The sequence below is a fragment of the Ctenopharyngodon idella genome, chromosome 11 (assembly GCF_019924925.1).
Source record: "Ctenopharyngodon idella isolate HZGC_01 chromosome 11, HZGC01, whole genome shotgun sequence".
NCBI classification, from domain to species: Eukaryota; Metazoa; Chordata; class Actinopteri; order Cypriniformes; family Xenocyprididae; genus Ctenopharyngodon; species Ctenopharyngodon idella.
The window spans coordinates 14,894,065-14,918,546 of NC_067230.1; the positions used below are offsets into that span (position 1 = coordinate 14,894,065).

At 39.2% G+C, this 24,482-nt stretch overlaps 1 protein-coding gene across 5 annotated transcripts; it reads left to right on the forward strand.

Moving 5' to 3' along the window:
* The first annotated feature begins 1,141 nt into the window (after nt 1-1,141).
* On the forward strand, nt 1,142-24,439 carry dazap1 (DAZ associated protein 1). Of its 5 annotated transcripts, XM_051912698.1 has the most exons (13): nt 1,145-1,335; nt 2,189-2,229; nt 3,399-3,565; nt 3,746-3,811; nt 3,986-4,093; nt 4,458-4,506; nt 9,337-9,419; nt 12,955-13,108; nt 13,454-13,483; nt 15,401-15,553; nt 15,758-15,925; nt 21,383-21,472; nt 24,241-24,439. In XM_051912698.1, exons 1-13 carry the CDS (start codon nt 1,268-1,270, stop codon nt 24,411-24,413), a joined length of 1,350 nt encoding a protein of 449 aa, XP_051768658.1. In that variant the 5' UTR covers nt 1,145-1,267; the 3' UTR covers nt 24,414-24,439. The 5 variants fall into 5 exon arrangements, with proteins under 5 accessions (XP_051768656.1, XP_051768658.1, XP_051768657.1 ...); XM_051912696.1 differs by lacking the exon at nt 24,241-24,439 and having other exon boundaries at nt 1,142-1,335; nt 9,286-9,419; nt 21,383-24,222; XM_051912697.1 differs by lacking the exon at nt 21,383-21,472 and having other exon boundaries at nt 9,286-9,419; nt 24,237-24,439.
* Nucleotides 24,440-24,482: the final 43 nt, after the last annotated feature.

Sequence of the window (24,482 nt, forward strand, 5' to 3'; positions counted from 1 at the left end):
GACTTACTAGGCTACTTCCGGCGAGGTTCTGAAGCGCGCATAAGATGGGCACTTTACTATCCCATGTGGCCACGGGAGAGGATTTGTGAATGGAGTTGAAGGGATGTAACTGTCGCTGGTAGGTCATGTGACAGTAACAACATAGCGGATTTATTACGTCCGAATTCATTCATACTACACGCATTCCTACTATATAGAACATACTTTTTCAACGGTCGTTAAGTAAATTTAAATCAAAGACTATAGAATAACACAAGACGCGTAACTCGTATTATTATGAATGGGAGAAAGTGCAACGCGCAATATGGCAGAATAAGTCCCGCCTTCTAAATAAGAGCCAATCGCCGATTGGTAAAGTCATCGCGTCACTGCAGCGGCCTTTAGACGCTCCGGTTCCTATAGAAACAGTCAGACACGCGCTTCCGAAATGAAGCGCAAGAGACGCGCATTTAGAACTGCGCATGCACATTAGGTTGATCCAGCCTGAAAAATACAGTTTTTTGTCATGATTCGAGCGTTTAGAAACAAAATTTATGAGACAGTTGTTGTCAGATTTCATTGGTGATTTAAAATATGAAATTTAATCGAAAGCTTGGCAAACAGATTTAGAGAATTTGATGTTTCCCCATTCAAAGAGATAGAAGCTGCACTTGGATGCCCGAGAGGCGTTTCAAAGATGGCCGCCGATTGAAATGACTCGTCTTAAAGGGACTTTGTTTAAATTAAAATGTAGTACCTACTCAACAGTACGCGATTTCGGACGCAGCCTGTATGTCTAAAGGTGGAGTATGTCGCTGCAAGAGAGAGGCTAAGTTATTTTGACTAAAGATTATGAGGGCACATGAATTAAAAAATAATAATATGCACAGATAAATCATTTATATTAAATACTGCAATATTTAAACAAACAAGAATTGTCAATGTGACTGTAACTCTCATAGCTGAATCAGTGAATGGTGAAGCTTGACAGTCTCAGTTCTTATTCACGTTCATTATATTAAAACTAATAGCCAGGAAATAGGCTACTTCAAAAATTAAATTCATTTTTGAGTTAACAATTCCTTTGAGAACACATCTTCGCCAGTCATTTTTTTTAATTATTCAGCCAAGTGGACTCCATTTCCCAACATGCTGTGCTGTCATTGCACCGCCCTTGCTGGGGCGCCCCGTGGATCGCGTCAGTGTTGCGCAGATTCGGTTTGAACCGAAAGCGGAGTGTGACCTTCCCGGGCGGCGGAGACCGGCAGGAGACCGAGCGAGAGGACCCATGTCAGCACTCCCGTCCACAACCCTCGCCACAGAGATGAACAGCAACTTAGCTGGAGATGAAATCGGGTAAGACACAGTGTTTTATGTGACAGTGTTTGGATGTAACGTACCCGTCCGTTCCAGCGGAGAGAGATGCGCAGCGGGCCGCCCGGAGGACAGCAGATAGCAGGGAACCAGCCCGCCGGGCTCCGCACTCACACTGGTGCACCACTAAAACTCCTTATATTTAAGGAGCACGGCGACAGCGACACGTTCTCGGTTAATTTAGCTGATAAAATGCTTGGTTAACGAAGCAAGGAGAAAGGTTGACAGAAAAGGATCAGCTGTCAAAGCTGAAGCTGTCAAACTGGATGCTTGTATCACTTTCCTTTTATGCTGTAAGTTTCTTATAAACAAACTGGAGTATTACAGCTCTCCATTTAAAGTGTAAGTTGTACAAACACAAACTGGAGGTTTATATCGCTCTCTTTCATAAGTTTATAATCAAACTGGAGGCTCGTGTGCTGTTTTGTTATCATGTTTATAATCACAAACTGGAGGTTTGTACAACTCAAATCAAATTGAAGACTGTTTTTTTTGTTCTGTAAGCTTTTTAATAATCATATTGAAGGATTTTATGCTGTAAGATGTATAATGGGAGCAGAAGAGGAAATCTTCATTCACAGTGTTATCCAGTGACCCAGCCTGCAGCAGTTTACATTAGCCAGGTAGATTTGTCAGCCAGCTCATGTCTGAGATGGCTTCGGAGTGGGTCAGGGTAATTTGAATGTATTCTGATTATGACCCGTTAAACCGCACAGATCAGTCAGATTAGGCTTTCAGCCAAGGGCAAACGTGTTTTCCCTCCTTCACCTTGACTCATGTTCCTTTCTGAATGATCTCAAATGAATTGTGACGTTCCCTCATCTTTGTGTTGCAGGAAGCTGTTTGTGGGTGGATTGGATTGGAGCACCACCCAGGGTGAGTGTAACTATCGTATTAACCACCATATAGTTTTATACAGTAACATTAGTTGCTGTGTAGGGGCTCTTAAATAATGCAAGTGGCAGCTGCAAGCCTCTATCACATAGTGCGTGTTTCATTAAAAGCACAGTCTTGTTTTGCTCTTCTGGGTAGATGCACGCTATAATATTCTGCATAAACGTTGATATCTGCTCGGCACGTTCCGGACGTAGAAACCAGGTTGTCAGTCAGGGGCTGAGCTTGCCTTTTCAGTATGTGGCTGCAAGTGAGAGAGCCTGGCTCCAGAAATCGGATAAAGCCCGTATCAAGTAGCATGCGTAAAATGCAATGAGGAAATCGATGGAGAATGATCTAATATTGTACGTGGCGTATATAATAATTTTATCATATATTTCAAAGCCTTGTCTGCTGTATTTGTCACTCCTGTCACATGATGATTTTATGTAATGTCTATTGCTTTTCTTGCTTTGACATGTTGCTACATATAAAACAGAATTATAAAGTTTTGAATTTTGACCTTTGGGCCATCTGCTCGTGCAAGACTGAAAGCTGAATAAGATTTATGTGGCGTGCTTGTAATACACATTACTCGTATACACGTTACATATCATTTTGCTAATCTGAGATGTGTAGTGCAGTTCATAATTCGTACATTACTGTTGAAAAGTTTGGGGTAGGTAAGGATTTTTAAAATGTTTTTGGATGAGACTGCACTTGTTTGATTAAAAATACAGTAAAAACAGCAATTATTTATTTTTCTGTCTCAATATAATTTAATATTAGAATTGAATTAATTGCTGTGCAGAATTTTCAGCATCATTGCTCCAGTCTTCAGTGTCACATGATCCTTGAGAAATCATTCTAATATGCTGATTTGTTGCTCAAGAAACATTTCTTATTATCTTAACTCACTTTTGATCAGTATTAAATTCTTTAAAAAAATCTTATTGGCCCCCAACTTTTTAAAATGCATTCAATAAATCAAAAAGAAAATGCCGTTTGACAGATGAATCAAAGTTTGATCATTGGACACAAGGATAGGAAATGGTTTTTCCTCTCTTTTTACAATTGATGAATGTTTTTTTTGCTATCTTAGTTCAGAACCACTGATCTAAATGTATTAAAAAGCACCTTTTTGCTAATTATTCCTTTCTGTGTTTTGTCAGAGACTTTACGAAACTACTTTTCTCAGTATGGAGAGGTTGTGGATTGCGTCATCATGAAAGATAAAAGCACAAATCAGTCCAGGGGCTTCGGCTTTGTGAAGTTTAAAGACCCCAACTGCGTACGGACTGTCCTGGACACCAAACCTCATAACCTGGATGGAAGAAATGTGAGGAGAATGACTGATAATTCTGCTTTGCCCAATCACGATGATAACTGCTTCACATTTAAATGCTCACCTAAAGACATCTGCATCTTGTGACCCCAAAGTCAAAAACCTCTGCTCTAATGGCATGCTGGTTTGATTTTTTTCTTTTACTGAATAAGTGCTATCTGTTTATTCTCGCAGATCGACCCCAAGCCTTGTACGCCTAGAGGTATGCAGCCCGAGAAGACTCGAGCAAAAGATGGCTGGGTAAGAACTTAGAAATGTAAAGCCACATTTAATGTGTTTTTTAAATCCAAGTTTGTTCATTAGAGTCTGAAAACTAGAGTTTATTTATTTATTTTTTATTCATTGCTGTAATTCAGTCCAGTACTTGCCTAACTCTAAAAAAGCTAAAATATTCTCTTTTTTTGTGTGTTTTAGAAAGGAAGCAAAAGTGACAGCAATAAATCTAAGAAGATATTTGTGGGTGGAATTCCTCATAATTGCGGTGAAGCTGAACTCAGGGATTATTTCAACAGATTTGGAGTGGTGAGATGGACACAGATGCAGAAATGTACCTTTTCTTTTAAATCAGACTGTGACCCATAGGACATTATTAATAACTAGATAAATTCTATAATGTTGCAATGATGTCAGATGATGCACAAATGAGCATATACAGTGGTGTCTAAAAGGTCACATGGTCATGAACTTGCTTGTTTGATTAGTATCCTAGAAAGAGTGCAAAATCATGACATTTCTTCGCTGTATCCAGATTTAAATTTGATTTTGAATCTATGATTTTCAGTATTTTCTCACACCTATGGACCCCACTGTATGTAATATGTTTTATATATGATGCTTTTTTTTATCGCTGTTTTGTCCTTCACTGGTCCTGTTCTCCCTTTTGAAGGTCACAGAGGTGGTAATGATCTATGACGCAGAGAAACAGAGGCCTCGAGGTAAACCACACATTCATATTTGCTCCCATTCAGTCTCTCTCTCACCTCATGCGCAAGACAAACTATTCCAACCCAAAGAGAAGAGAACATCACGCAGGCCATCCGTCCCTCTCATGTGTGCGATGCTTGGTTTGGTGTGTCTCAACTCTTGCATGGTGGCAAGGCAAATCAGCAGCATCCACATGACACGCAAACATTTGCATCAAACATGTGCAGTCAGTTCGGCTTCTTGCACATCTGCTTGTGTCTTAAAGGAGTAGTTCATCCAAAAATGTGTTCAGACCTTTTTTTTTTTTTTCTGTGGACACAAAAGGAGAAATTTTGGAACCATCTAATTTCTTCTGTGTGGTAACTGAATGTAATTAGCTATTTTTGAATACAGTAGATGCTTGCTAAATGCAAGATATTTATTAGTAAATAACCATTTAAATTTGATTAAAATTGAAAAACAAAAAGGGACTCACTGTGCCTTTAAAGGGATAGTTCACCCTAAAATAAAATTAGGTCATCATTTACTCACCCTGGTGTTGTTCTAATGCTCCTAATGCCCTTCTTTCTTTTTCGGAACACTAAAGGATAGGGGTGTGATGAGATCACGTGCCACGAGATCTTGCGAGATTAAAATGTGACAAGATTTCTCGTCAAGCTGAAAAGCAGTCTTGTGATATTGCCATGACGGAGCGTGAAGGTGAAATTTGGATAGAATATGCCACTGCTACGTTTACGTTACACCTCCACTGTCATTTTATAGAAGTAAAAACCATTTAATTCAGTTGGATAACGGTCGCTTCAGTTCCTTCCAGCTCATCTAAGCTGCAGAGTCGTATGTAGTGCAGCAGGAATCAGAGTTCACTGATCACGTGATGAGAGTAAGTGATGAGATGACTGACAAGACCATGGCAGAGGATTCGTTGCACAACAGAAGTGTCAGACAAATGTCTTGTAGAAGGCGCGCTCAACACCGCCACTCCCTATTCACAGAGTATGCGCAATCTAGAAAGCGAAAGTAAAATGCGAACGCGCATTCAAACGCAATTTTAGTACTCCGCAGTTTGAAAGTGGCTCCCTGTTGCATGAAAATATCTCCCATTATGAAAGCTATCTCAGGCTGGGCTGTGTAGTTGTAACCATCTCTTAGCTCTGTATAATGCTTGAAGAAAAATTTAGTCTCCATTTGCATTTTGAATATTGAGAGAGTACTTTGGTTGCACTTATTGTTTGCACTTAAGACTAAGAGAAAACTGTTATTCTTTTTTATTTATACTGTTTTTTTTACTATTTCTATAATCAATTTGTGGAAAGGAGTTCAGTTAGGAGGTGAAAAGTTGTAGAAGCTCATAAATCATGTACAGTAAGGTCTGAAGAGACTCATGAAATCATACAGGAGAGAAGCCAGTCAGTTGAGTTTGTGGCAAAACCTTTTTACAGTGCTTGAGTATTGTTCATGAGTATTGTTCTTCATTCATGAGACTCTAATAGTGCCTCAGTTCGCTCTGTCTCGCCCAGAAAAAAGCACACAAGTTGTGAGAAAATAAACATTAACAAAAACACGACATGAAATGCAATCCATGTACCACCTTCTCTGAGTTGAATATATCTGTTGTGTTCATCAAAACAAGGAGTTATCGTGTTCGCATCTGTCAACTGCCATTCTGATTGTTATAAGACAAACAGAGTTCCGGTCGGATATATTCAACTAAGCAAATACACTGATAACTTTTTTTGGGATTTCTAGGTGTTGTATTTCATGTCGCGTATTTATTAGTCTTGATTTCTCATAACTTGTGTGCTTTTGCTGGGCGAGTTGAAGTGAACTGTGGTGCTAATAGAGTCTCACGAACGCGCATGTCGTGCAGCCGTGCACAGAAGACCAACGGCCAAGGTCAGGATTTTCGTTAAATAATACATTAAATTTCAGTTTGTTTTTCACAAAACCCAATTGTATACCCCCAGAACATGTGGGATATATGATACATGCCACATGGGATCATTCTGCGATGCTTTATAGCTTGATGCTGGTTGCTATTCACTGCCATTTAATGGACTAGCTTGAGCAGGACATTTTTTAAAAATTCTCTTTTTGTGGTCCAAAAAAGAAAGAACGGCAAACTGCATTAGAACAACACCAGGGTGAGTAAATGATGACATAATTTTCATTTTAGTGCGAACTAACCCAAAACAATTGTGATTTTTAGCAAAAAATACTTTTTCGTATCTTGCATATAGTGGTAAAACTAGTAATATATTTTTGATTTTTGGAGCTTGACAGATGTGGGCACTACGAACCATTGTATGGAATAGAGCTCTGCAAAGATATTTAAAAATTTTCCATTTTTGTGTTACATGGGAAAAATAAATAACAGGACAGTGAGTAGATCATTTTAATTTTTGCGTGAACTACCTCTTTAAAATTTAAAATTGTAATGCATTATGGCTGACACCTTTCAGATAGGATTCAGTAGAGCCACTTTTTCATTATTATTGAAAACGGACTGTGGCCATGACCCGGTCTAGCTGAAGAACTAAATTAAAGAGCTAAAGAACTAAAATAAAGCCATCAGTATGACGAAAAAGAACAAGCTATTTCATTTTAAAGTTTTTTACACAATGTTTATGGAAAGACTGCATTCACTTAAACCATGTCCTTCCATGTCTTCCAGAAAATAGTTTGCTCTGCTTTTTCTGTTTAAACTTAAAATGCTTTTCACCTTTCACTCTCGTTGGGTATATATGGAATAGTTTGTCATGTGAACATTTGTAGTTGACCTACTGAATTTCCAATCACTGAAATTAATTTCTATTAACATTTAGACATTTAAATAAGTTTTTTTTTTAATGCACATTTACATTTGATTGATCTACAAAATGAGTGTTTATTGCAATGTAGTACATTTAAGTAAGCCCTTTCTATCTTTCTTTTTATGTCCCTGTTTTCCTTGTCAAGTGTTTGAATGCATTAACGTTTCTCCTGAGATATGTCTGTTCTTTCTTGTAGGATACAGTACAGATAGTGGCACCACACAGATTAAGGCCTGGTGTGAAACACACTCATGCCTGTTTCTCTGGTGTAAACACGGTTAATGCTTCAGTTTGTGGCGGTGGCTTATCCTCAGACAGTTTACACATTAGTTTCTCTTCACTAATACTGCATAAAACACTTCCTGTTAAGAGATTCAGTGTGGCAGATGTTCTCTGTTTGCGTTTCGCTCTTCTTAATAGCATAATTACACACTGTCTAGCTGTTAAAGGCATAAAGGCGGGTTTGTGTTCTCAGTAGCTTCATGGATGCAGGACTTTACTTTGCAATGTTCTTGACTGCAATAGGGATGAGCCAAGATGGTCGACTTGTCATCCAGCAAACATCTAGTCAATTACTAGTTTTGGGGCATCAGTGCAAATGGGAATGGGAATTAATTCCGAGATGCAGCTTCACAGAGAGGGTTTTAGAGTGCTGTGCATTAGCGTGCAGTACTTTCAGCAATGCAAAACACTCTTCATGAAGTTGTGTCTCTAAATTCATCACACTTAAAGCACCAGTTGTCGAAGTATCACTCGTGCAAATTTACCACCTTTAAACATAAATTCAGTCCATTTGCTGTTTTTCAGCGTCTTGTGCTGCGAGTTTAAAATTTTTAAGACGCTGTGTCAAATTAAAAATAGTTAAGATCTTTTAAAAACACAAGAATGTGTCCCTTTTGAGCGGGGCCTTAACAAGACCTACTAGACAACCCAATGACTAGTCAATTTTGATAACAGGCAATAACGCATTAAATCGACTTTTAAAAGCCTCTATCAATGGCAACTTTCTTCTTTAATGAAACCAGGCCTGATGATGAAGGGCAGGTTGGGTATATTTAGTCCTCATTTAGACAGATGGTTCTGCTCCAAATAGTGTACGAATTCTCAGATCTCTTCAGTCTCAAAGGACGTGCAATCGGAATCAGGTTAGATCCCAAAGTGGAGATTCTCGCAGCCCAGTTCTGCCACAGTTATCTGATCTGACAGAAACTAGTTCACACTGGTGGATCTGGCGCAGCTAAACTCAGCTGCTGCTGGAGGATTGTGCTCTGTCTTATCGCGTATGTGACCTTGGAATCGCGTTCCGCTTCGGCGGCCCACTTTGATAGTTCTGCCTGCGTGACCCCTGCACGCGTGGGTGCACGCAGTTGCTTCTTTTTTACTGTCCCCAAGCCTCCGAGTAGATCTCTGAAATTGAGCATTAACTGGGCTTACACCACACGAGAAACTGGGCTGCATTAAATGTTTCACAAATATCCTTATATCCTTGTGGTGCTTTTGTTGCAGTGTTACAATCTATGTTCTCTTGGTTTGCCCAAAGTACTGTGGCATTTTGGGAAGCTTCGAGAAAACCAGTAAAAAAAACCTGTAGATGTAATGATCATTCTTGTTATGCATTGATAATTGTGGTTGCTGCTCGCATTTGTTGTGTAAGATTGGGGTGGTGATGAAAGTGAGGTTCGGATGAAACGGAAAAAGGCAGAAATATATATATATACATTTCAAAAATCATGCCCAACACTTGACAGAGATCTGTCGTCGGTATCGTTGAGGTTGCCTAAGACCTGACTTCAGTTATCGAATGCCTTCTATGGCTGTTAATGATTAAATATGTCCAGGGTTAAAGTATTGAAGGGAACAGAATAATACATAACACTTCTGTCCTTTTGGCCTCCACCTGTGACCTTTCCTGGTGACTCGGGCCGTGATGTCATCCGAACCTCAGGTACCCCCCACCCCATCCCTCTTATGTTCTTCTAGCTGTTCTGTCCCAACACCCTGCTGCTCTGTTGACTTTTGGTCGTTGGCTAGGTTTTGGATTTATTACTTTCGAGGCCGAACAATCAGTGGACCAGGCTGTCAACATGCATTTTCACGACATCATGGGCAAAAAAGTGTGTAGTTGTAGTTTTATTTTCCCCTACATCAGAAACTAAAGCTTGGGCGACCAAACATACATTAAAATTTATAGAATGGACATTTAACATCTGAGGGAGTTTTTTGTTTCTAACATGATTGGTTATTTCTCTCCCAAACTGGGGAAAGTTTCCAAACGTGTTAAATACATTTTTACTTGTATAAATCTCTGTCCATGTTAGTCACCCAAGGTTTGGTTCATTCGGACCGCTCCTTTAGGTGCTGTAATGCTCTATTAAAGTGACAAACTTAGGGTAATTAAAGTATTAATGTAAATTAAATTCATTTTATTAGTATACTTTGCTATTATTATTGAATTATAAAGGACCATAAGGTAACTTTATTGCATTAAGTGTTGCATCAGCACTCACCTAAAGAACCGGTTGGTTTCCTTTTTTTTTTCTTTCTTTCTTTTTTTTTTAAATTCAGGTTAATACTGTCAGGTCACTTACTATTTGAGTTCTATATTATCTCAGAAGGCAAAGAGAAATCTCAATTAAGTGACCTCAATGTTTGAATCTCCATACTGTGTCTGCTAGTCTACTCCAAATGGGCTTTGGGCGGGTAGCAAATGTCTCTGTAGTGTAAGATTATTGTCTGATACCTAGGTGTATTAGTCTGTTTCGAGGGATAGCGCAAGACCGAACAAGTCTCATGACGTGTTATCTCACCTCACCAGCTCGACTTAGTAAAATATCACTCCCAGCATGGTCGCTTTGAGGAAGTTGATCTGCATTCTGAAAATATAACACTAGCTTTTCTCACATATTTTGACTAATAGTCTCATGCAGGCCCAGAATTCAGAGCGAAATTACGTGGGCCTGTCTTGGACTTTAAGCGTTTGGTCTCCCGAGGCATTTCCTTGCTCTGTCATGACTGCACTGTGCTGATTTAAAGTGAAAAACCACTTCCAGCAAGTTTGTTCAAGACTCCAGAATAGCTCCGTAGTTTCTGTCCTACATTGAGTTTGTTCTCGCCCGCTGACGCTCTCCTTGACTCTGGTCTGTGTTCCTGAAGGAATCAGGTGCTACGGTACCTGGGCTATTGTTCTTCACATGACATTATTTCATTGGGGCTTTAAGGGGGGTGGGGCCATACGTTATAAAATTAGAAACTGGAGCATATCAAACTGTGTACCAAATCCCAGCTCTACTGTTGGACGCGAAGACTTGCGCGAGGCCTCCCATCACTCTGAGCGGTGATGCCCGCGGGAGTGGGGGGGGGGGGGTGTGTTGCCGATTCGAGGATTGCAGACCACTCGCTCAAACTGATACCTAATTAGGTCGACAGTGAGAGAGGAGGAGAGAGACGAAAAGAGAGTCGTTACGTTTATGCTGCTTTCCAACGGAAAAATATCGTCTCTCGCTCTTGATGCAAGGTGACCCCAATAACTCACCCCCTTTAGAGTCTCAAGTCTATTTCTGGATCTCCACTTTAACTGGAGTGAAACTTCCCTCCATGTGTTAAACTATGTTTGTCCATTTTTTTTTTATCTGAGTGGCAGGTAATAGAATGTCATTGGCTTAATTGGCTAATTATATAATTAGTGGTAAATGCTAAGGCAGGCATCTGAAAAGCAAATCTGAAATCCTCTGTATTCTGCTTAACTCATCTCGTTTGTGCTAAAGATATGAATGATAGCTCAAATCGTTTTTTTTTTTTTATTAAAGTTGGAATGAAATTAAAATCGGCCCTTATCTATTTTTCAAATGCATCTTATTGATCGTACTGTGAACGATTTATCCATGCATGCTTCAGTTTTTAACATTTTTTTTTTTTAACACAATTTCATAACTCGATCTATAGGTGAAACAACAGACTTCTCTAATCATTTTTGTCTGCATAAACCCTGTCCCGTTCTTGAAATCGACTGCAAGCTCGCGTTCAGATTTAACACCATCCAATCAACAACCAATGGATTGAGCCTAGTTTACATCCTACATATTTTTTTTCTTTCTGTAATTCATTTTACTCAGATGTACATCACAATACGGAAGAAAAGATCTGTTGCTCCTTTGGTTACGTTGCGATTTTAAGGAGAGTAACAAGACATATCTAGAGACTCTTGATTTGGGCCATTAAGGGTGCGTTCACACTTGGCATGTTTGGTTCGATTAAAATGATCCCTGGTGCGATTGCTCTGTTAGTGCGGTTCATTTGAGCATGTGTGAAAGCTGCCATCTGAACCCTGGTGCGCACCAAACAAGCAGACTGAGACCGCTGAAAAGATGGGTCTCGGTCCGCTTCCAAACGAACTCTGGCGCGGTTCGGATGATATATGAACACAGCACGGACCAAAGACATGTAAACGAACCAAAAACAGGAAGATGAGACCCTAAAAATGACAGAATTCTCACGCATATCGGTTTTTCTCATCATAGTCGCGAGTTTGCCCATCACAGGCATCAGATGCCCGTCTCCACGCAGCAGATCGTTTGTGTGTGTGGCGGAGGAATTCTCGCCGCTGTTTTGACTCCTTTACACATTTTATAAGCTCTTCACAACTTCTCAGCTGGCCAAAATACCATCATATGCAGGCTATGCACACACAGCAAGCACATTTATCTAAGCACACAGCATTGTTTTGGATGTTCAGTAAGTTCCATCTCAAAATAGGCAATACGTCATAAAATCCGACCAATCAGGTTGTGAACGTATCCCTATGCCTTTAGGTTCGGTGATAAAATTGCCAATCTGAACGCTAATCGGAGCAGGACTAAATTTTTATTTTTTTTTGGTCCGGACCAGACGAACCGAACAACAAGTGTGAACGCACCCTAAGAAACCACATAGATGTATGGTACTAAACCACTAAGAAAACATTACCAACCACCTAACCACATCTTGGCAACCACTCACATCAACTAGCATCATAAGCAACGGCAAACACCACTCTAAATTTCTTCAGAACATGTAAAAATCTAGTCATTTTAATTTTTACATTTGACACAGTATGAAGATTCCTCTATGGTTAGACTTTTGTCTCTCCATTTTTATTATGTGCATGTTAAGTATTTGGTACAATTAGATAATCATACATTTAAACATCACTGACCCTTATATTTCTATGTAAATTGAGATTCTTAAGCATTAGCCAGGGGGAGGTAAGTCTTCATTTTCTATCAGCAGTTTATAACTACTTAAAAGAGCTGAGATATAATATATGTACAGGGACTGTGTTTCTGAGGTACGTCTGTGGTCATGAAAAATAAATATTTATTGTCAAGTTTAAGCAGAAGTCATCCTGCCTGATATGACCCATAGAGTTTTAGTGGACTTTTAAAGACCTAAATGTCCTTTTCATACCCAAGTACCTTAGAAACATTGGTTAAAAAGTTATCAAATAGAAGAGACCAAGTATATTCCATTCCATCTGGACTACGGTCATGTATTTGGCCTAAGTAAGCGTATCTTTTCTGAGGTGAGGGCTAAAGTTTCTGATAGGTGAGTGGGGGAAGTAGGCAGTATGTTAATTCTCCTCTTGCTAGTTACGACCTCTTGTCCTTTGTGCAGGTTGAAGTGAAGAAGGCGGAGCCACGGGACAGCAAAGCTCCCGCCCCTGGTCAGCTGGGAGCCAATCAGTGGGGGCACCGAGCCATCTTAAGCGCAGCCAATGGCTGGGCAGCACAACCGGCTCCGAGCTGGCAGCAGAGCTACGGGCCTCAGGGTGAGTGACACGGTGGGCCAGAACACAGCGGGAGCGTAACACGTCCCAACCTGAAAAATGATACCAAGAGCCAAATGGTATCAGTCATGCTTTGCTTTAGGTCAGCTTGCGTTGTTTGCGCCATCTGGCTAAACCACACTGGGTTTGTCCACTGTGCAGGGAGAAATGTTTTCACGTAGATCTTGCCCAAAATAAGCCTGCTTTGCCTGGCTTGAATCCAGAAATGCAACACTTCAATCAAACACGTTCTGGTTTCACCCACATTTTGCCGTATGATTCTGATTTAGTTTTGAATTTAAAAGTAGTTTCATGGTCAGTTAAAATGTGTTTTTTTTTTTGTTCCAGGTGTTTGGGTGACTACAGGACAACCTCTTGGTATGTATATTATATTATATTATATTTTTATTTTCAGACTTGTTTGGGGTCAGCAAGACATTTTAATATTATTGAAAGAATTTTTATTTTAATATTTTTTTTAAATGTAATTTTTTCCTGTGATACAAAGTTTTCAGCATCATTACTCCAGTCTTCTGTCACATGATCATTCAGAAATCATTCTAATATTCTGATTTGCTGCGCAAGAAACATTTATTATTATTATCAATTTTGAAAACAGTTGTGCCGCTTAGCATTTTTTATGAAAACCTTGATACATTTATCTGAAATCAAAATCTTTTGTTTCATTATAAATGTCTTCACTGTCACTTTTGATCTATTTAATGTCACCTTGCTAAATAAACGTAATAATTTTTCAAAAAAAGAAACAAAAAAAATACTTACTGACCCCAAACTTTTGAAATATATATATTAGGGCTGTCAATAGATTAATTTTTAATCCCAATTAATCGCACACTTATCGTGAAATTAAGCATACACCATTGCCTATATCCAGCAAAGCAGACCATCAGATTGAAGTGTGATTCTCACAAAACTGTATTTTTCAAATTGTATATTTCCAAAAAAGGACACCAAATAACCAAATGATATGATTTCATATAATTCATACATTTATGTAGGCTACACCAAAGCACCCATTAAAAAAAAAAAACATTTCAGATTTTGCAGTGTAGTATGTGCAACAGCAAAGAGCTTGTTTAAAGTCAAGTTGCGGTACTGAACAGGACCACATGGAGATGCCAAAAAAACCTAAACCAATCGCCTTGACCTGCATATATACTGAAGTACACAGCAAAATACACAGGACGAATCCAAACATTATCCTGAATGTGTGTGAAAACAGCGTGAACGTACTGAAATGTGTCTGTGCATAAATACAATGTGCGATCAGTACGTCGAGAGCGCTCATACATGATTTGTTTGCGCATCAATATAACAGACTCATGCGTGCTTCTGTATGTCACCGCAGTCGTCTTTACTTTGATTGCAATCCTCATCTATCAAAACTTTCATAGCAAGAAGCTGGTTTGCTTTATCCAGCCTGAGAAACATAGTTTTCATATCATCTGGCCATACAGCGGTGGGACGTTTTGTTCAGACAGGAACAGCGTGATGCGGGAGGGCTCGCGCTCTTCAGATACAATGACAGAATGTGACAGAGAGTTTGTGTTTTAAAGCGAAACAGACACTGGAATGAATAATTCGCTCTGCCATCTCTGATATAATCATCATGGACTTTAAGATCATCTAACTGCGTGACGTAAAATACGTTATGTCGCAATTGCATATGCTTCCGTAATTTCTTCATGTTAAATGCGTCAACTTATTTTATCGCGTTAAGGATTTTGAATTAATCACGTGCGTTAACGTTGACAGCCCTAATATATATATATATATAGGGCTGTCAAACCAAAATTTATTTAGACACCTTGAACATTTCATTCATTATTACAGTTTATTCACTATAGTGAATAACAAGATCTCAGAGTTAAACTGTGTCAGAAAAAAGTCATCTTAATAATGTCAGATAACACTTAAGCAAAACATGGTCAGGTCAAAGTGTCTGAATAATTTTTGTTTCCAATTTTTTATAAATTTTACTGGTAGTCCACTGTATGAAGAATTTTTGGGTATAATATGTCACAGTTTACTTTATTTTGCTATCCTCACTTACATAAATGAACTATAGTGTCCTGCACACACTAGTAAAAATATATCAAAAATATAAGAAATATCTGAATAATTTTTAGTTTGGCTGTATATACATATAGATTTATAATTATGATTCTATTTTGTGTGCATAGATGGTGTGGAAAATAGTTATATAATGGTGTAAATATTGTCGTTCAGTTGGACTTGATGTGAATAGGACCTAACTCAATGTCTGTGTTTCAGGTGGGTATGGACCTCCTTTACCTGCTGGCCGTGGGGCACCTGCACAACCTCCTTCTCCATTTAATGCATTTCTAGTTGCAGCGGCACCTACAGGGGGATTTGGGGCACCTCAGGGATACCCCCAACAGGGCTTTAGCGCACAACCTCAGTTTGGTAGGTGAAAGATCACCTACATTTTTACAGTATTAGTGTTGGTGGACATTGATATATGTGACCCAAAGGCTCTGGTCGACTACTAAATACCGCAGTAATTTTAGCCTAAAATTAAAATTTCTGGTATAAAATATAAATATGCAATATGAATGGGAAATTAAAAGAACTGAAATAATTGCATTTCTTATGTGTTTATCAACATAGGATATAGCTTTGGAACACCTCAAGGTGACCAGTTTGTAGCACAGGGAATGCCTCCCCCTCCCAACACGCCGGGCGCAGGGCCTTTAGGTTTTGCCCCGGCTACGACTCCCTCTCAGGACCTGAGCAAAGCCGCCCCAGCACAGCCAGACTTCTCCTACAGCCAGTATGGTAAGAGCACTAAAACTGCAGATGTGCTGTAGCCCATCACTGGGGTTCTGCTTCCTGTTCACACGTCTGAACGGGCATGATGACATCACATACACACGCTTCCACACAGACCCTCAGTCTATTTACCCTCAATCAAGACCTTTAGATTTTGATTTTCGGTCTGTGGAGGTTTATCCAGTGGTATGTGTGAATTAGATCATCCTGTACTGCAATGCTGCTTTTGACCAGATGACGCTTCATCTAACTCAGACGAGGGTTTTCATCTGTAGATGCTGCAGCGTTGGATTGTGGGGGTGCCGATAGGATAAAGTAAAGTCCCAGTGCATGTGAGATTGTATAGGTAGATTTAATTTACTTTAGACACTGACCAATTATAAGACATACAAAGAATGTCTATTGGTTCAACTGCAGACACAGTACATACAACATCTGGAGCATCCATCAGACTATAGAAAAATTAACTGACTCAACAGATATAGGCATGGACCCCTAGTCCTTAGAAATGGCCAGAACTAAAAGCATCTGGAGGTCAGTGAAATGTGGGACACGCTTCATTTAGTGGTGCTTGCTAAGGCAGCTATTACTACTAAAACAACAAACCTTTTGGCACATAATTCATCCTGTATCATTTGTGCTACAAACCTGAATGATGCCTCCAATCATGCAGCATGTTGAGGACAGGTATGCTATTACTTTTCCAAGCGATTAGACTTAACTATAAATAAAACCTACACTTGCACTTAAAGGGATAGTTCATCCAAAAATGAAGACTCTTTCATCATTTGCTCACCCTCATTTTGTTCCAAAAGAAGATATTCTGAAGAATGTTACTAACCAAACAGTTCTGGTGAAATTGACCTCTATTGTATAAACAAAAACACTTCTCAGAATTTCTCAAATTATCTTCTTTTATGTTCCATACATTTGGTACGACATGAGGGTTAGCAAGTGATGGCAGAATTTTTATTTTGGGGTGTATGGATCCATATCTAGGCACAGAAAACCCACTCTAGCAACTTAATAACAACTAGGGCTGCCCTCGACTAAAGAATCTTCTAGTCGACTAGTAGTTATTAATTTAAGCACTTATTCAAACTAGTTGCACATTTATGATATTAATTTAATTACTTAATTATATTCTGGGGGGTGGCGGCATCGGAAAATGGTTTGAGTTTCAGGGTTGAGAAAAAATATTAACAATGTTAAAGGGTTAGTTCATCCAAAAATGAAAAATCGGTCATAAATTACTCACCTACATGTCACTCCAAACACTTTCGTTCATCTTTGGAACACAAATTAAGATATTTTTGATTAAATCAAATATGAGGTATCTGAACCACACATAGGCAGCAACGTTATTGCACACACATGCATCGTGCTGCTCACATGTACAGCATCGGCCAATACTGAGTCGGCGTTTTGATGTAGTACCCAGAAGCGCTGCACTGTCTATACAGCATTAGCAGCGTAGGAGAAGAGGAGAAATTGTTGAATAAAGTTGTTGTTTTTTGTTTTGTTAAGTGACATTGTTCACAAGCTGTTTTATTTGCGTCTATCTGCAGTTGAAACACTGATTGAGCGATTATGAGACATAACACATTTCAATAAGTTGTACTGTATCTTTCAACATACCTTCTGATGTTCATGTATGATTTTCAAGATATAACTTTTTTTAAGGTTCCTAATATTGTTTTGGGAGTCTCCTAAAACAGGTTTACATGCATGCAAGGTCGAAAAACACTTTTGTTTTCTCATAATATATATTTAATTTCACCACAGTTCTCAATGATTTGTAAACGATTCGTTAGAAGCAGTTTGAAGAATCAGTCTCTCTAAACCCCTTCTTTTCCGTGAGCTTACACAGCTCTGATTGGTCAGATGGCCTAATCCTTTGTGATTGGTCTTTTTAGCGCACCGCGCGCCCATTGCCATAACTGAATGACAGCTATCAATTCACAAGACATTGTATACAATGTATGGACAGAAAAGATAGCATCGATTTTACCGTATCAATTCGAGCCCGAGTCCAACGATGAAACGTCTGAAGTAGTCGAACAACCAGAAACTGATTCGCAATCACGACTGGAGTAGGACGTTTCTCTATGGTAAGAGTCACTTTAGTTTGCGTTATTTATGAGACGTGATAGCAGCATCACTGTTATACTTTATGTAGGTGCACCTGTGGGAACTGTATCAGAATGCCAAGTGAAGCAGAAAACCTCTAAACATAAGATAAACATTTAGGCCAGATGTTTTTCATCATAACTCTTAACAAAGAAAAATGGCAATATTATTGTTTGACATTACAATGGGTGTTTGCTGTTTACAGAGAGAATACTTCAACTAGTTAGCGCGGACTAGCATCTTAACATCCTATTACAATACAGATAGCGCTCCATACTACTGTAATAATAAAAACACAGAGGAAAAATAAGTTTGTTTTACAGTTATGTAGCGAACCGGGCCCACAACTATGTTGTAAACTCCCACATTAGCAGAGCACAAACGTGAATAGCTGATAATGCATTACACTTTGTAAACAAAAGTTGTGCTCCATCCTTGATCATTACTCCAAGTAATAAGACAGACAAGCTGCGTTAATCGACACATTTTTAGACAATATTGGACCCACATCTGAATAGCAGAACTGCAGAAACGCAAGTTAGACGGTTAGCACAAGACATGCAGACTAGGGTGTACGTTACACAACATAACATACAAAACTACAAATTTTGAACGATCGCTAGAAAATGTAATCATCAATTATTAATCATACTTACAGGTTGAGATTCAGAGGAGCAAGTTGGTCCAAATAAACTGGGCATTGATCCATAGTTTAAGACCAAGCGTTTTGTGAATCCTGCGTTAAACTCTCCGAGGTTTGAGAGGCTGTCCTCAGTAAAATGACGGGAACGTCTGTGCGTGCAATAAGTGGGTGGGCAATATGCTAATGTTTCGTTGTGATGTCACAACGAAACGACTTGGGATTTGTTTTACAAACGACTCGTTTAATTGACTCCGAATCAACTCTTACTTTTTAAAGACAATAAGTTTATATACGGTGCACTTTTTGTGTTTGCAGGATGTTTTCATTCTCTTAGAGCTATGTTACACACTACATGAAAAGTAATTTTCAAAAATCCATAATAGGGGCACTTTAAAAGTGAAGAAAAGACTTGCGCTCCTCACTGCCGATTCAACTGAGGTGTTACAGCGATCTGTCACTTCAGCTTCAAAGCTGAGACTTTGTTTCTTGTCAGAAGTAACACAGCACAAAGCTCTTTGCGATTATTGGATGGGAGGCGCTACAAATAATGTCTGGTGTAGGGAAAGACTGTGGACGTGGCAACCTTTGCTTGAACTACGGGTGATTCATAGGGTCAAAGTAGTCTGCCTTAAAGGGGGGGTATCACACACAGTTTCTGCCAATCTCATGTTAATCTTGAGTACATCTAGAGTAACAATGCATCCTTCATATCTCCGAAAAGTCTTTAGTTTTATCATATTTATAAAAGATAGACACGCTAAACCGGGTCTTTCCGAAAAAAGCCGAGCTCCTGGAGGCGTGGCCTGCCGTCAGTGCCGTGGGCGGAGCTAAAGAGTCACGAGCGCACACAGCTTCTGCGTAGAGATCGTCTGCTAGCTGCGACATCATTATAAATACAAAGGGAACAAAAACGTTTGTGGTGTTTACATTTTATGCACTTGTGCGCCGATTGCCAACAAAACACAGACATCTGATGCAGCTTTACTCACCACCCGCGATCTGCAAATCCAGCACCGAACTGGGTCTTGTTTACAAAGTATTTGTCACCAAAATCCCAGGAACAAACAAACATACATGCACAACTCCATTGCTGCCCCAGAAAAACAAACAACATCCACTGTTCCCTTGACGCTGGGTTCTTTGGGAAGCTGAAAAAGGTAATCTTTCCTCCACAACCAAAAACACACTCTTTTGGTGACAGGAGCTGCGTCTCATTTCGGAGTCTGCGTCCTTTGGAGGTCGCATTTGAAGGCTGCATACTTCATCAAGGATGTCATATTTAAGAAAAGTAACCGTAATAAAATTGACTGATATTCATTGTGATGTGTAAAATACTGTAATTTCTTTCTTACTTTGCAATCTAACGCTTATTTTTCTTAAATGAGACTGCCTCGATGATGTATGCAGCCTTCAAAGGGTGCAGCCCCTGAATTGGGACACGGCCATTGTTGAAAAATCTCTCTGCTTCCGTATCCCGAACGAAGCGCGTTGATGGGCGTGCTCTTGCTCTTGCTCTGGGTGATGTGTGTGTGCACGCTTATCAGAGAGAAGTGCCTGTGCAAGGAATTCCGCTCTCTTTTGACGTCATACAGGCCATACTCGAAAAAAACTCTCCAAAACCGGAAGTAGTGTATTTGTCCAACTCGTGTTTTGACACTTTGGCCATGTTTAGCATGAGAATGCAACTCTTTAACAGTGTAAATAAGTCAGAATGCATGAAATAGCATTACACCCCCCCTTTAATGTAGCTATTTTTTAACTGTTAATGCGTTATTGTCATGTTAACTTTAGCCCTAAATTCAACACAAGAGACATTTTCTTCACACACAGTACGAGTTGAGGTCTGACATGTTTTTCCGCCCCCTTTTGATTGACAGGATATAATCGCCCTGATCATCGGCTGTTTTTAAACAATAGTGGAAATAATTGCTTTTATCAGCTATTGGCCGATGCATTGGTGCATCCCTACTAACAGCCACACTTTTCTTTGAAACATCCTAACAACCACCCAGATAACCTTACCAACTACAAGGCAAAATTCTAGAAACCACCCAGGTCACTTTACCAACTATAACACCTTAGCTATCATATATTAATGCAACCACCCAGAATCACTCTAACAATCGCATACTTTACAGACAACAACTGTCTAGTATTAAGTAAAAAATATTTGCTTCACATAATATACACGTGTAGTTATTATGGGATGCTCAAATTAATATCAGTCTGAGAGGTAAAGATGTGGCCGAAAATGTCAAGTTATTTGGGCATAACAATGATTTGAAAGCGCATCGATCAAGATGGAAGTCTTTAAATCAGAATTAGTCCAGTTCTATGGCTGATCTTAAAATAGCACTTTTCTTCGCATCACCAGGGTTGACGTACATTAGAGAGCTGTTAGCATGGAGGTCAGGCTGTCTGTGTGGGTTGTATGTATGTACGTATGGTCTTACGAGACGGTCTCATCAGCCGCTTTATGTCACGCCTCCGCTTCGCTTCCATTCATCAGCACCTCAGTGGCCGAGCAGCCTGATAAACATGCTCATTTAGAAACCGCGCAGGGCCGATCCATCCACGTGTTCTGTTCATGAGCCCTGAGAGCAGGCGAGGGCAGCGTTCACCTGGGTAGGAGCTGTAAGGTAGTAGTTAAGTCAGACTCTGTCAACCTGGTCTCCTCATCTCCCTGCTAGGCTTGGGTAACTATCCTCAGGACCCCTCTGCCTACGGACCAACGCGTCCTTCTCACACTTATGTACAGGAAGAGCAGGGATATAGCGCAGGTAGGTGAGCAACTGCATCCTACAATCACTCAAACCCAATAGAACAAACATCAACAGCCTGTGGACCCATAAGGCTTCAGTTCTGTTTCTCATGCATCCCATGTACAATATGCATATGCCGTATGCATATTCTACATCTGCATATCTTCGGTTTTCAATGGGATATACTAAAGTGCAGCTACATGTCATTCAGGGGGCCTTTTAAGAGGCAAATGAACTGAACTCGTCACCAGACAATATTGTAACTCGTGTGGCTTGTAGCTGTAGTTTACTATATAAAAACAGACGGCTTGCTTCAGATGTTCTTTTTTCAGTCACTGCATTGCTTTGCTGCCAAAAGGATGATCTAATGGTGTCTCTACTGGGTTTTCTGTGGATTTTGTGCCCCTCATGCAGCGTGTGACAGTCACAGCTGAACAAATCTGTACGGATTCGGCGAATTCTTTACATCTTTGACTCTTAAAAAGAATCCATTTCTCTTCATTTGTGCTCATGTAGTCTAATGTTTCACTTTCATTTAGAGACTTTTGAATAAACTCTTTCCAAAATGCATTTCTGCCTTGGTATTTCTGTTTTTATTTTTTTATTTTTCCAGAATGCTTTAAATGTGTTTTCATGACCACCATACCTTTATTTTTTAAAATGTTTTCTGTTCAGTTATTTGTTTCTGTTGTAGTTAAATCTTTGATATTTTGGCCACGTACACATTGCAAAGTTGCTGCTTTTAAAAGTGAATTCACTTCATTATGAGTCTGTGTGTGTAAGGATTTTACTTTGTGATAACCAAAGCAACAACAAACATGGATGCCAACAGTTCAGTCTGCTCAATGTTGCCCATGTTCAAGCAAAGTAATAATAGCAAAAAGTAAAACTGCATGGAAATAATTAGTAAAACACCATTGATCACATCCTTTTAGGAGTGAATTTGGTTGTAGAATTAAAGAATTCAGTGGACAAAACCGGATTGAAACTCATAAACCCAAAGTGCACTTCTGTTTTAACGCTTACTACGCTTAGTGAACCCTTTAAAGTATACTCCATTTAACACTCCATGCACACTAGAAAGTTTCATTCTTGTCTCTGCAGAAGTAGTAACAAATAAAAATGTCTTTGTTCTCATTTAAACTGGAGTTGCGTGTATCTATTGTTGTCAGGCACATATTTTATGGGGGTGGGGGAGTTACTGGAATTATTTATTAACTATTTACATCATGCATTTTGAGCTTTTATGACAAGCTTTAAGTTTCTGTTCAAAACACAACTAGGACCACTTATCTGCGCAACATGTTTATTTAACTTTGCCTTGACGTGGAAATGATCACATACTGTGCGCTCGTTCACCTGCGTGCTCTAAAAGTTTGATATGATTTGTGCGAGATGCTCCTATCACGACACTGATGATAAAATGTGCAACTTATTTGAATTCTATTGATAATTTATTACTTTAAAACACTATGTAGAAAGGCAAATGTCTAAAACAGCCACATAATTTAAAAAGACCTTGCACGTCTTGCACCAATGTAATTTAGAAAGCTTTTTAACCGCTTAGCATTCCTATAAAATTTGCCTAAAACACCTAAAAAAAGGCATACCCAAAGTAAATTGCAGGTACTGTGGAACGCTAAGGGGTTAAATTACTCAAGACCAATTTCCCTAGTTAAAAAATATATACTGAAATGTAATTGAAATACATTTAGTTTGTGCTAAGTATACTACAAATACATTCACATTTATGTGCTAAATAAAAATACCCTGCAATAGTACTTTTGGGCCCGGTTTCACAGACAGGCCAGGATTAAGCTTCAGTTCAATTAGTGCATTTAAGTAGCTTTTATAAACGTTCACTAGAAAGAAAAAAACATCACTGGTGTGCATCTTGGCAGTGACATATTTTAAGATCTGTCAGTACAAGTTGCTTTCAGTTAAAACAGCTCAAACATGCATTTTAGTCTAAGACTAGCTTAAGCCTTGTCTGTGAAACCGGGTGTTGGTGTACTAAACTGGTATACTTAAAGTCTGCTAAATTGGAACAACTAATTTTGTACTTAATGCACTTTAATTGTGCGGAGGTCCAACTAAAGATATACTCAAGTATACTTGATTGTGCTAAAGTGGAACTATTGCAAGTATACTTTAAATATCTTGCATTTAAAGACTGAAGCAAAGATCATACAATCCTTATTAATAGTGATATTAAAACACTTTATAGGCATAATATTAAGAAATGTGCATTGTGCAATAAAGAAATACTCCGAATAAAATTTTATATCAGTAAATCTTAAAGTGATTTGTCAATAAATATGTTAATGGATTTGAAGTATACTTAGTATTAAATAAATGTATTTTAACTACGTTTTTTTTTACTAGGGTTATGTTTTATTGTAGTAGCAGTTACTATGACTTTAACTTTAAATTGTGTGATATGGGAATAATTTTTTCATATAAAAACTAATTAGTGCAAAAATAAAGTGCAAGGTGATTGTGTGAGCTGAGCGATTCCAAGATCTTTGTGCGAACAGTACTTTGCTGATGATGAAATTTACCTTAGCGTACATATAAAAAACAAAGTATACTTTGGGCTTAAGAGAAGCGACGACCATATATACCTGCGGTGTGTACGTGGCCTTTGTCTTGAGAAGTGAAAAATGGACCTAATGCAAAATGATGAGGGGTTACGAGAGATGCCCAGAAAGCCTAGTCGCGTGTTCGTTCTTTGGAGTTACTGGTGTTTAATATCACTTTCCATGTTTTCATGTCTGTTGAGACAGGTTATGGGCAGGACCTGAGTGCTTTTGGTCATAGCTTTGCAGACCCCAGCCAGCAAACTGCCTCATACGCTGCAGCCCCCTCCGCACCCTCGTCAGGAGCTCAACCGGCAGCCAGCAGCTTCGGACGAGGACAGAACCACAATGTACAGGGCTTCCACCCCTACCGGCGCTGAGCTGACCCCTCCCACCCCCACCCCAATGCAATACTCATCGTCAGGGATATAGACGTTTTGAGCGCAAGC

Bases quoted from the DNA above. Each gene is read 5' to 3' on its own strand.
- dazap1 (XM_051912698.1), top strand. From the start codon at position 1,268: ATGTCAGCACTCCCGTCCACAACCCTCGCCACAGAGATGAACAGCAAC. The intron at 3,812-3,985 runs GTAAGAACTTAG...TGTGTGTTTTAG, and splicing joins CTCGAGCAAAAGATGGCTGG to AAAGGAAGCAAAAGTGACAG. The intron at 4,507-9,336 runs GTAAACCACACA...GTCGTTGGCTAG, and splicing joins AGAGAAACAGAGGCCTCGAG to GTTTTGGATTTATTACTTTC.